General features: G+C 35.8%; 1 protein-coding gene across 1 annotated transcript in view; it reads left to right on the top strand.

Moving 5' to 3' along the window:
- Window positions 1-12121, top strand: part of LOC106066853 (uncharacterized) — a 443149-nt gene that overhangs the window by 62075 nt on the left and 368953 nt on the right. The window contains exon 51 of the mRNA XM_056013586.1: window positions 11543-11563. Within this exon, the coding sequence (XP_055869561.1) occupies window positions 11543-11563 (21 nt within the window). The remainder of the gene's footprint in view (window positions 1-11542; window positions 11564-12121) is intronic.

Genomic DNA, 12121 nt, shown 5'->3' with positions numbered 1-12121 from the left:
TAAGAAAGAAACATGTCTGTATTATGTCCAAAACTTCTTTAATAATACTTCTTCAACTCTCTTATACAAATAACTTCTTAATTCAAATCTTGAAGATACACAAAATTTCACTTATAATTAGGGGTGCACAGGATAGTCCCTCCGGCTCCGGCTTCTGCCGAATATCCGGCATTTTTTACTATCCGGTGCTATTCGGCTCCGGTCGGATATCACTACCAGATAGTAAACCGGATAGTAAAAAATACACCTATTTAATATGCATCAAGTGGACTTCGTTCCATTACTGTCTGTTATAGAATGTATTAATGCTTATATGAAAACAAAATAATGTGCTTAAAAATAGAGCCATTATGAATATGCACCAAACATCGTTTATTATAAAGACAAGGCATGTTAATAACTTAATATAAATAGAGATGAAACTTTACATCATAAATGCGCTTTACATACAGAGCAGCAATGGCTGGCACTTTTTTCAATGTGTCTTGACCTTTGAGTAAGTTAGTTAACATGTTAAAATGCTACATTCCTTGACTACGTCATGCTGACCAGACGTCTGTCTAGTTGTGTGGGTATATCTCCAGAGGTAGAGATGAACAACTCCCACCCCTTTTTATTTGTTTAGTCCATCACATTGAGTTTATTTATAGGCAGGTAACCACAAGTTAAATACGATGGACGTAGGTTTAATGTCAGCGTATTGACACTCTCTAGTAGTCACACCTTTCGAGAGAACTGAGTTTGTTTACTTAGTAGTTAATCTTTATTGGGGGGGGGAGCTGGACTATAAGAGCCACACCTCTAAGGTGACCAGGTCTATTTCTAGATTAACATCTCCCTCCCCCTATTATTTGTTTAGCCCATCACATTGAGTTCATTGATTGACAGGTGAACCCAAGTCAGATACGATGGACGTAAGCACTCTCTAGAGGTCACACGAGGGAACTAGGTTTGTTATTGGGGGGTGGACTAGACTTTACATTATAAATTCGTATTACATACGTAGCAGCGATGTCTGGCACACTTTAAAAGCTTGTCTTGACCTTTGAGTGGTCTTGTAAACACGTAATATTCCTTAACTACGTCACGCTGATAATCTGTCTAGATGTGCGAGTATATCTCCAGAGGTAGAGATGAGCACCCCCACCTCCTTTTGTTTGTTTAGTCCATAACATTGAGTTCACAGATAGGCAGCTGACCACATTAAGCCAGATGTCAACGTGTTGACACTTTCTAGAGGTCACATCTTATGAGGGAACTGAGTTTGTTTACTTGGAGAAGAATATTTATTAGGGGCTGGACTACAAGCCAAATCTCCATAAGGTTACTCTGGTATGAGTGTGTTTATTATGAGATAGGTTGTCAATCAAGGGTCTGGACCACAACCCACACCTTTTATACTATTGGCAGGGACAATAAGTTTGTTTACTTAAAGTCTCAATTAGGAGGCTGGACTACAAGCCAAACAGACACTGACCAGGGGTATCTTTAAAGGGAGGGCTCAACAGACTCAACACCCCCCAACTTCTTATTTGTTTAATCCATGACAATGTATTGATAGACATTGACCATTTTTAAGCCAGAATGGATTAACGCAGATTGTTGAGACATATTGACACTGTCTAGAGGTGACAAGATGATGAGACAAAGTTTGTTTACTTGGAGAGAAATGTCATTTAGGGCGCTGAACACACGTTCGTTGCACAATAAAATAAAACAAATATGTGTATGTGTGCGTGTATGTATTTTTTCCCCTTGTATTAAAACCTTTAGAAAGAAAACTAATATCATTGTTTAATTCTATTGACTTAATATATAAAGGAAAACCTTACAGTACAATTTAACATCGCAGAAAATAAATTGATCTAAAACACCACAATTAGATCTAGCAAACAAAGAAAAAATATACTGGAATATTAAGAAACACTTGACCTCTGTAACTAAGGTACAGATATAATTTATCTATATGCTTGACTGACCATGCCAATGTGTTATCTTTTTTCGCCTGCACACTAAACACTATTGCGAATGCCCAAGAACAAAAACGCGTGATGGTCAACACCATCATCTATACACACTACACTAGGACTACATGTGTAGGCTCACTACGTCTATCTGACCAGATTGTTACTATCAGTCGAACACAGAGTCTATTTATGTTTTTTTTTGGTACGGAGGGTGTGAATGAGTTTTTTTTTCAACTATAGTGGATTTTCCTGATTTTCTTAGATCTATATAACAGTAGATCTAAACATAGATACCAATAATAGGCCTACAGACTACAATTAAATCTATGCTTCGCAACATTTAAGGCTCAGGCTATGGGTAGGTATAATAGATGTTCCTGCTGTTAATAAAATATCGTTTGCCGCAAATGGATTAATAAATATATGACCTACTACGTTTCAGATTCCAACTATTAACTAACAGCTATCAGTATTAAGCCCTTGAAACCAGAAGCAGTCTTTGGACTTAAAATTACAAGTCTGATGACCAGTTGTTGGTCAGAAATTCTTGAACACATACATCCAACCACCATACAAGCCAGATGAGAGATTTACATTAGTAACTAGTTAAATATATACTAACATATTTTACATTGACCCTCCAACACACAGCCTTTATGGTTGGTGGCCTCGTACATGCTACACGGATTAATTTTTGTTTATAAATACTGTTAAGCTTGAATAAATCAATCAGTAACAGAGTTTAAAACAATAAGGTATATAAAAGGAAAAAAAATAATACCAACAAATAAAGGTTATGTTATTTAACAGTTTTGTAAAATGCTCAGCAATACAAGCTATTTACAAGACACTTAGGTATTCGGCTCCGGCCGAATATCAAATTTTACTATCCGGTCAAATCCGGCTCCGGCCGGATATCAAAAAGTACTATCCGGTGCACCCCTACTTATAATACTTTAACTGTATCTTCAATTAAGGTAACTTTAACTCATATTACGTCAACAAATATTTTTTTAACTAATAAAACTCTAATTAATGGACCCGCTAGTATCACAAAATTTATAACTCTATCAAACCATTACTAAGCAAGGACTAAGCGAGGACTAAGCGAGGACCATCGCTGTACAAGAACCACTATTATGCGAGGACCCCGTCTAACTGACTTTCCCCTAATGTATACCTTCCTTAATCGTACATTCCAGAATCATCGAAACTTCTCCCCTAATTATTTTAGTAGCTTTGACCTTCTAGAAGCTGACGTATGCTATTTTTTTCCCGTGACCTCTTTCTTTGATTGAATACCTAAAATTAACTTGTTTACGCTGGACAGCACAGGTTTAACCTCGCTTCTAGAACTTGCTCGAGATAGGCCACAGACTCGACTCGTGACAGTAACAAACTAAATTGCCACTGCTAAAATTTGAATTTTTTATGTTAAACGTTTTTAATTTCTATTATTATTAGTTTAAAACAGCTTATTGTCCCTAGATCATATATATTATTTAATGAATTCCACCCATTTCTTTTTTATAGATGACAATATAATAGACCCGGTAACTTCTTATTTTTTAATTATAACAACATAATTATATAATGTTTATTGAAGTTAATTTTCTTATTTAAAAAATCTAGCTAATGTCTTTAAAAAAAAAGAAAATGTAATATATTAGATAGGGCCAGTCGGAAGTGAACCAACGCTACCACCAAGACGTCCACGTTTTAGGAAAACAGTTTTAAAATATGTTTTACTATCTGAAAAAAAAATATATGTAAAGATAGATAGATAGATAAATAGATAGATAGATAGATAGATAGATAGATAGATAGATAGATAGATAGATAGATACTAGATAGATGGATAGATAGATATTACAACTCATGTTTCTGGTTATAGAGAAAAAGAAGCTGATATTTTAACTGACTTCATAGCAGAAAAATTATACGTTGCATCTAATGCACTCCACACCCAAAGAGAAGAGGGGGCTGTCCAATTTTTATGCAGAAATCACAGTTAGTGAATAAAATTAGTTGAGCATCTATATAATATATCAGCTACTAATTAATATTTCGTCCCATGGTAGAATCCCCCCCCCCCCGAAATGAAATCCCCAACTAGGGGACGGATCGGAATTTAGTGACTGATTTTTTGCTTTCATTTTGTTTATTTTAGGTGAGATTTTGAGTTTAAAAACCCTACCAGGGGGTTCGAGTTTAAAACTCCCTACCAAGGGTTTTTACAGTTAAATCTCCCTCTTCTATAAAACAAAACAAAATAAAATGCAAACGACAATCCCCAAATTCCAAGAGCACAGTTAAGGAAGATTTTGATTTTAAAACCTCCTCCGAAATTTACGATAACCACCCTCTTCAATATAAAAAAAGCAAATTACGCACTCAAAATTCTATGAGCGTAGCCAAAATGGGTTTTGAGTTTACCCCCCCCCCCTCTCTCTCTCTCTTCAGTAGGGTTTGATGCTAAAAATACCTCTCAATATAAAAAAAGCAAATTACGCACTCAAAATTCTATGAGCGTAGCTAAATGGGATTTGATTTTACCCCCTCCCTCTCTCTTCAGTAGGGTTTGAAGCTAAAAAAATCACATTTATTTTTCTAATTGGACATTAAGCTTACCATGTCCAGAAATTTAGCATTGTAGAACGGGAAATAAATTGTCTATGACAGTTCAAAGTGTGTATACATTTTTTTGACGCACCCTCTATATTAAATATTGTTACGAATCTCACTATCCAGGCTCTCTGCAAACTGCACCTTACACCACCAACTTAAAGAACTTGACAACTCAGGGCTCCAGAGTAACGTAACACTTTAATAGTTGAATAAATAATAGCCAATACTGTACAATTGGCAACACGTACACTGTACAAATATCTCTCCGATAACACCGTTCCGCCGTATCAACTCTTGCACTGGCCTCTCCGTCTCGTTCCGGGCTTGCACTGGGTTCAACAGTTCAGGACTGACTTCACACACTAGGCTCGTTGTGTCGGACTCGATCGCAGACCAAGATCAAGACGCCAGTCGTCTCAACTGTACTTGACAGTACTCCGCTCTGAACCGTCGTAATGCTCCGTACAGAACCACACCGCTGAACTGTGCTGTAGTCGACCGGACTGTAGTGAACCGGGCTCTGAACCCCTGCCGTGAACCTCCTTTCTGAACCGTCTTGACTGCGTCACCTCCACTTTTATATAGGGTCCCTACTGGCCTTCTCGAACCGGACAGAACGCCGCTCGACGTTTCTAGGTGGTCAGATGACTACAACTCTCGTGACGCTGCGATCCTTCCCAAAATGTCCTGTTGACACTCGACTCGGCTGACAGTCGTAACTCGTCACGGTTGACCGCTCGTCTAGCGCTGGCCTGGGGCGATTTGCGTCGGCTGACTACACACACACCACTACCCCCATCTGTGCCACCACCAGGTTTATAACAATATTTATATCAAGTCGCCCCCATTCTTTAATGTCAAATGCAATCATTAACAATAATTATAAAATGTGAAGAGAACTCTTGTAACATTAATAGTTTTCAAACTACTTTGCCCCATCCCTTTTTCCGACGAAAACATGACTGTTAAAACAAATAGTTAAATATGTCGACAGTCTATGTAATTGAGCATGAAATTGTCATAATTATTTTTAAAATGTCTTTATTTAGACAAATTCACAATTCTAAGTATAAGAACATTGAGATTTGTTCTCAACCAAAATACTTATTTTTCATTGTCGTCTCTTCTGAACTTTCAATCAGTCTGAGTATTGGGACTATAACTCACAATGTTTTACTTCATTCTGAAAATAAATAAAAAATTAAAGTAGAATATCATCATCATCACCATTACTCCTTTGAGTTTTTCATGGAACATAAGGCCTCGACAAAAACACGCCACTCTCCACGGTCTCTTGCTAGCTTTTTGATGGTGTCCCAGCTCTTCCCGGTCTTCTCTGCTTCTTCAAGTACACTGCGCGCCATGTTCTTTTTGGTCTTCCTCTGCGTCTTGTTTCTCAGGCATCTGTTAATGAAGGTCTGTATTTTTTTTGATGTGACTTCAGTTGTTCTCCATGTTTCAAAACCATACAGTAGGACAGCCTTGACGTTAGAGTTAAAGATTCTTAGTTTAGTCTTGTTTGAGATGTAAGGAGATTTCCAGATTGGTTTTAGCTGTGTAAATGTTTGACGCGCTAGATTTATACGGCGTTTAATGTCTTCATCTGTCTTTAGTCTACCTATTTTCTCCTCCGAATTTTTATAACGGCCCCCGAAAGGGGAAAAGACGCTATTAGTTTTGTGTAGAATGTCTATCCGTCTGTCCGTCTGTCTCGTTTAGATCTCGTAAACTAGAAAAGATAGTGAAAATCCGACATCATAATATTTTAGACCATTTAAAGTTCTGATGCAACGGCTACCTTTTTCTTTTCTTAAAGCGAAAAATCTAATTTTTAAAATAACTTATGCAAGCAGTTTTTTTCATAATATACACCATTTTTACAACTATTCACTATTAATAGTAACAAACACGGGAGGCGCTTTAGTAGGGGGAAAAACCATGTACAATATTTTTAATACATTTATGCAGTTTTAGATTTTTTTGTCAAAATTTTTTTTTTACACTTGTATTGTTAAATTGAATAAGTTCTGTTATACTAAGTCCTACACACTGGCGGATCCAGGGGGGGGGGGGGCGGGCGAATTATAGTATAGAATTCACACAATTTTTATGCGAATGTATTACTTATGTTAATAATATATACTAATTATTTATATTTCAACCTATTTTTAGATTATTTCCCCCCCCACTTCTAGTATTTTGGCCGATTTGGTAGGGTCGGGAGGGGGCGATGGCATCAATCCGCCCCCCCCCACCATAAACTTTCGCGTGGGGGGGGGCGGTCCTATTTATGTGTAGAAATCACAGCTTGCTAACAGAATCAATTAAATATCTATATGATTTAAAATTGTTATTGGTATTTTAACCGGTCTTTGTATAATTTCGTTCACCTGTTGGCCAATTGGAAGGGGAAGAGCGAATACCTCCACCGCCCTTCCCATCTAAACCCTTTGAGTGGGGGGGGGGGCGGTCCTACTATTATGGAGAAATCATAGTATGTGAACAAAATTAGTCGAATATCTATATTATATAAACAGGTGGAAGTGCAATACATGCAATCCCCTTCCCCCCATCAGACAAATCAATACTTTTTCTTTTTGTATTATAGTAAAAAATTACAAAATTAAAAAAAAATTATAAATGCTATAAAGTAAATTCTTATATCGAGTCGCCCAACCCCTATTCTTTAATGCAAAATGCAATCATTAGCAGAAATTATAAAAAGGAGCGAGAATTAATCGTTTTCATTTTACCGCCCTTCCCCTTTCCAGACAGAGTTTGTGTAATTTGACATGAATTTATCATAACTATTTTAAGAAAGACTTTGCTTTGGAAAAGTTATAATTCAAACGAAATTTTTCAATATAACAGTCACGGTTGAGATGAGTTCAAAAGCCAGATAATCTTTTCCTAGTCGACTTTTTCCAACCTTTACTCTATCTCATATTTTTCTAGTTAAATAAATTTAGGACTATAACTCACAGTTTATGCTAGAAATTTATTGAATATTATTAATCGAATTTTTTTTTCGGCGGCGATCCTCAAAACCTTAATCTAAATATGTGGGGTATCTAATCTTTTCAAAGAACAAATCGGTTTTATTTGCAATGTATTAAGGGACTATAAATTCATATTAGAATATTTTTCTCATTATTCAAAAGGTCCTTTATAATAGAATGAATAATGAGCTGTAGGTCAGAAGAATGCGTTACTGCAGTGAAGAAGGCCAGAAAACGCTTTTAGCGTCGAGGCTTCGCCCCGAACCTCACTGATGAATAATAAGCTGTAGATAATAAGCTGGAGAATGCGTTTCTGCAGTGAGAAATGCAAGAAAACGCTTTTGGCGTCGGTGCTTCGCCCCGAACACCACTAATTAGTAATGAGCTGTAGATGTCAGGAGAATGCGTTTCAGCCTGAAAAATGCAAGAAAACGCTTTTGGTGTCGGGGCTTCGCCCCGAACCCCATTGATAAATAATGAGCTGTAAATGTCAAGAAGAATGCGTTTCTGCAGTGAAAAATGCAAGAAAAAACTTTTGTCGTCTGGGCTTCGCCCCGAACACCACTAATAAGTAATGAGCTGCAAATGTCAGGCGAACGCGCTTGAGCCTTGAAAAATGCAAGAAAACGCTTTTGGCGTCGGGGCTTCGCCCCGAGCCCCACTGATAAATAATGAGCTGTAGATGTCAGGAGAATGCGTTTCTGCAGTGAGAAATGCAAGAAAACGCTTTTGTCGTCGGGGCTTCGCCCAGAACACCACTAATAAGTAATGAGCAGTAGATGTCAGGAGAACGCGTTTCAGCCGTGAAAAATGCAAGAAAACGCTTTTGGGCGTCGGGGCGAAGCCCCGAACCCCACTGAAGAAGCTTACAGCGCTCTCTCAGACCCCCAAGCTTGCAAGAGAAAGACTGTTTTTTTTTTCTGTTTTTTTCGCCGAAGATTGAGAAACAGTCTTATTTTATTCTCATATGTCGAATATATATATATATATATATATATATATATATATATATATATGCTGTACGCACGTTTATGCATAGGGTTAGGGTTTACTGGGCGTTAGGGTTAGGGTTTGGAAAAAAATCGCCCCCCCCCACTCCAAAGTTCTGGATCCGCCAGTGGTCCTACATTTACACACAAAAAATGTTTACTTTTTTTAAAGAGAAAAAATCAATTTAGTATGTATATAAGTTGGACATAATTTAAAACAACAATTAATAATAATAATAAGTAGTTTTTCATATTATCGCATTTGCATGATCACAGCAAGAAATAGTAGAACACTAAACTAAAGAAATTTTAAAAAATAATAATTTACGGAAATGTTTTTTACTTTAGGAATAAGATATTGTCCCTTCACAAAAAAAATTAGAAGAATTATACATTCATTATAAGACATTAGCAAGGCCAGGTTCACATCAAAATTCACATTCACTTTCAGCTATCCTTTGGTCTGTGGACCGCTGGGGTACCACACAAGATCCGTCAACCTTCTTTCTCCATTCTTCTCTGTCATTTGTCTTTGATAGAATTTCATTCTGATGTTCTTTCTAAAAATATTGAAACCTGCCTTTTTACATGCCTGGGTGGACCACTTCGGGGGCCGATTTTGAGTTTGTGTATCCACACAAACTGTCTTTGTAACCTTGTTTATTAGAGCTTTGAAATAACGTTCTGTCACAAAACAGGCGTGTTGAGCTAAATTAATCACTTCTAAATGAACTTCTTTTTCAAATATTATTTTTCGACCCTCAAGGCCTTAATATAAATCAAATTTAACGAACTGTGTGGTATATTTTCTTTTCAAGGAACAAATTAGTATTTGCACAGTAGTTGGGATAAATAAATTCACAGTGAAGTTTTTTTATAAAGTAAAAACATTATTCAAAATGTTCTTAAAAATGAGACATTATGCCACGACAATATCCAGAGCTTTTAACCATCGTTCTGTTGGCGTCTTTTTCTGACCAAAATAAGTCTACGACTAGACGAAGATAATGTTGCCATAAATACGCCTAATAAAGTTATACTTACGCTACTTGTGCCTCAATTGTTAGTCACAATTCAGTATTGACCATTGCCCCCACGTTAGTTTACTTTATTTGACCTGGGCTAGGAGAACATTGCCTCAGACCTCCTATATGTCAGGAAAAGGACACAAAAGTACCTTTTTTTGTTTTTGCTTTTTTAAAGAAAGCCTAGATATTCATTGTAATAAAGACCACTTTTACTACTGGTATTCATTGTAAATAAGACCACTTTTTCTAAAGTCATAAGGATTTCGGAAATTTATTTGGTAGTAGAAATTTCCAAAGAAAGCCGCAACGGAGACATTTAGAAATTTCTTTATTAAAGAGTTTTGAGTCGACCGTCTTGTAGACGCCTCTCACGAAAACGGTCTACATTTTAAAGGTCCTTCCTAGATGATAAATCAACGTCTTTTACTTCAAAAATTTTAAGTATATTTTATTTTAATGTTATTTTCATTGATTAACAATATTCAAATATGGAATGATAATTGCAATGAAAATAGGAAATACCCCCATCGAATAGTAGATTTACAAGTCTCGCTTAGCCTCCTTTTGGCAGGAAATTGATCCACAAGGGGAACGCCCCACAGATTGAGAAACACTCTTATGTAAGACTCTTGCTAACCATCCTATTTCCTTTTTGATGTCCAAGCAAAGATTTTGCCTACTCTAGATCTTTTCTCAAATTTATCGTTGGTTGTCCAAAAGTTTATCAAATGTTAATTCATTTTTATCAGGCCAACAGTCTCCCCAGCTTAGGTTGTTTCATTGCATAAGACTTTACTACTTACTAGGCGCATATACTATATAAGACTATATAAGGTCGACAAGGAAAGAAGCGAAATTATAAAATTTAACACTGGTGTCTTCATTTCATAGTTAGATCGACTATGCTAAATAATTTTTCCCGTGAACTAAATACAGATATTTTAAATGACTCGGACCTAAATGAGGTATTACAATTTAAAAAAAAATTGTTTGTCGTAGACTCCTAGGGATTTATATAGACCACTTTGGGAATCAATGATGTAAAATTTGTTTCTTTTTTTTTTTTACAAAGCTTATATCTACTCACTCTTTCTACCTGGTAGAAAGTTTGTAAACGTTATTTTTCCAACACCCAATCTCGGATCGAGCGGAAATTTCGCACAATTCTTTTACCTAACACAATAATTAACCCTTTCTCTCCTAATTGACGATGCCGACGATGCCAATTTTGATTTGACCCCATTAAACAAAATTAATTTTTTGGGTTTAAAAATTGTCGTTTGCTTTGTATAAAAAGCATGCATTTTCCTTTGATTCGATACCAAATATAACATTTTCTGATAACATACAAAAAAAGATGTTTAAGTTTATTTTTAACACGATAGTGAAATACAAATGAGCAAAATGAAAACTTCTTTCGGAACGATGAGAAAAAATACGGAGAGAAAGAGTTAATTAAAAAAAACACAACAGCGTAAATCATTGCGATTAGAAATTAGTCTACTGTATACTTGAGAACGCTAAAAGCATAATATTGCGCTAAACAAAAATAATTGAGAAAATGTGTTAAAAAGAGAATAAAATATTGTCAAACAGCAACCTTCGTTTTTTGAGGCTAAAGATCTTATTTGAAGAGCCAAAAAATATGAATGAAGCAGGAAAAGGATTTCAAACAACGAATTCACGATTGTGCCATAACAAGAGACAGAAGGAATGAGAGCGGGCTGTTTTATTTTTAACTCATTTACGGAATAAAAAAACATGCTGGGGGTTCGTTAACTCAACGAGCGTAGATGTGTAGTGCTTGTAACAATATTCTTTACACACAAAAAAGATGCACCTACTTTTACTATATTCCATTATTTTATTCTAACATTTTGATTTTTTTTAAAGCACTAATTGAACTTTTTCCCTCCTATTATTTCCCCTAGCTCTACCAACACCAGCTTCAGGTGAGTAGGTTATCTTCTCGAGTTTAATGGCATGAATTCTAATATAATTGAAGAAAAAGATGAAAAACATAAATAAATACCATGTTTTTGTTCGATACCAGTAGTAAGACTGAAAATGTAATGCTCTGGTTTCTGTAGAGTATAACAACACAATTGACATTTTTAAAATGTATTTATAACATTCATGGATGAGTGTCATAACAGCTTAGCTACTTATCAATAGGGTCGAGTTCAAATCCTTACTCGAACTGAGCCTACAGGTAGCAATGTAAGGTTCAAGTAGCTGGAAAGATGCACTAGAGTAACAGCCAAAACATATTTCAAAATAATATTTTTGATGATTGCAAACATTTTTATCAATAAAAACATTGCGAAATATAAGGCATGAGAATAATTAATGGTAACTATTGCTGTTTGCGTTGGCATCCTAAAATAGTTTTGAATGAAAAGGTGTTGGCTAAAATATGCATTCTTATTGAATAAATTTTTTTCCATTAAAAAAAAACAGAATTAAAGTAATTGATAAAAAAATTGAATAAGAAAAATGAACATAACTAT

Source organism: Biomphalaria glabrata, chromosome 16 (assembly GCF_947242115.1).
Source record: "Biomphalaria glabrata chromosome 16, xgBioGlab47.1, whole genome shotgun sequence".
NCBI lineage: Eukaryota > Metazoa > Mollusca > Gastropoda > Planorbidae > Biomphalaria > Biomphalaria glabrata.
Note: the sequence above shows the minus strand (reverse complement) of the source record. Positions and strands in the feature narration are given on the sequence as shown.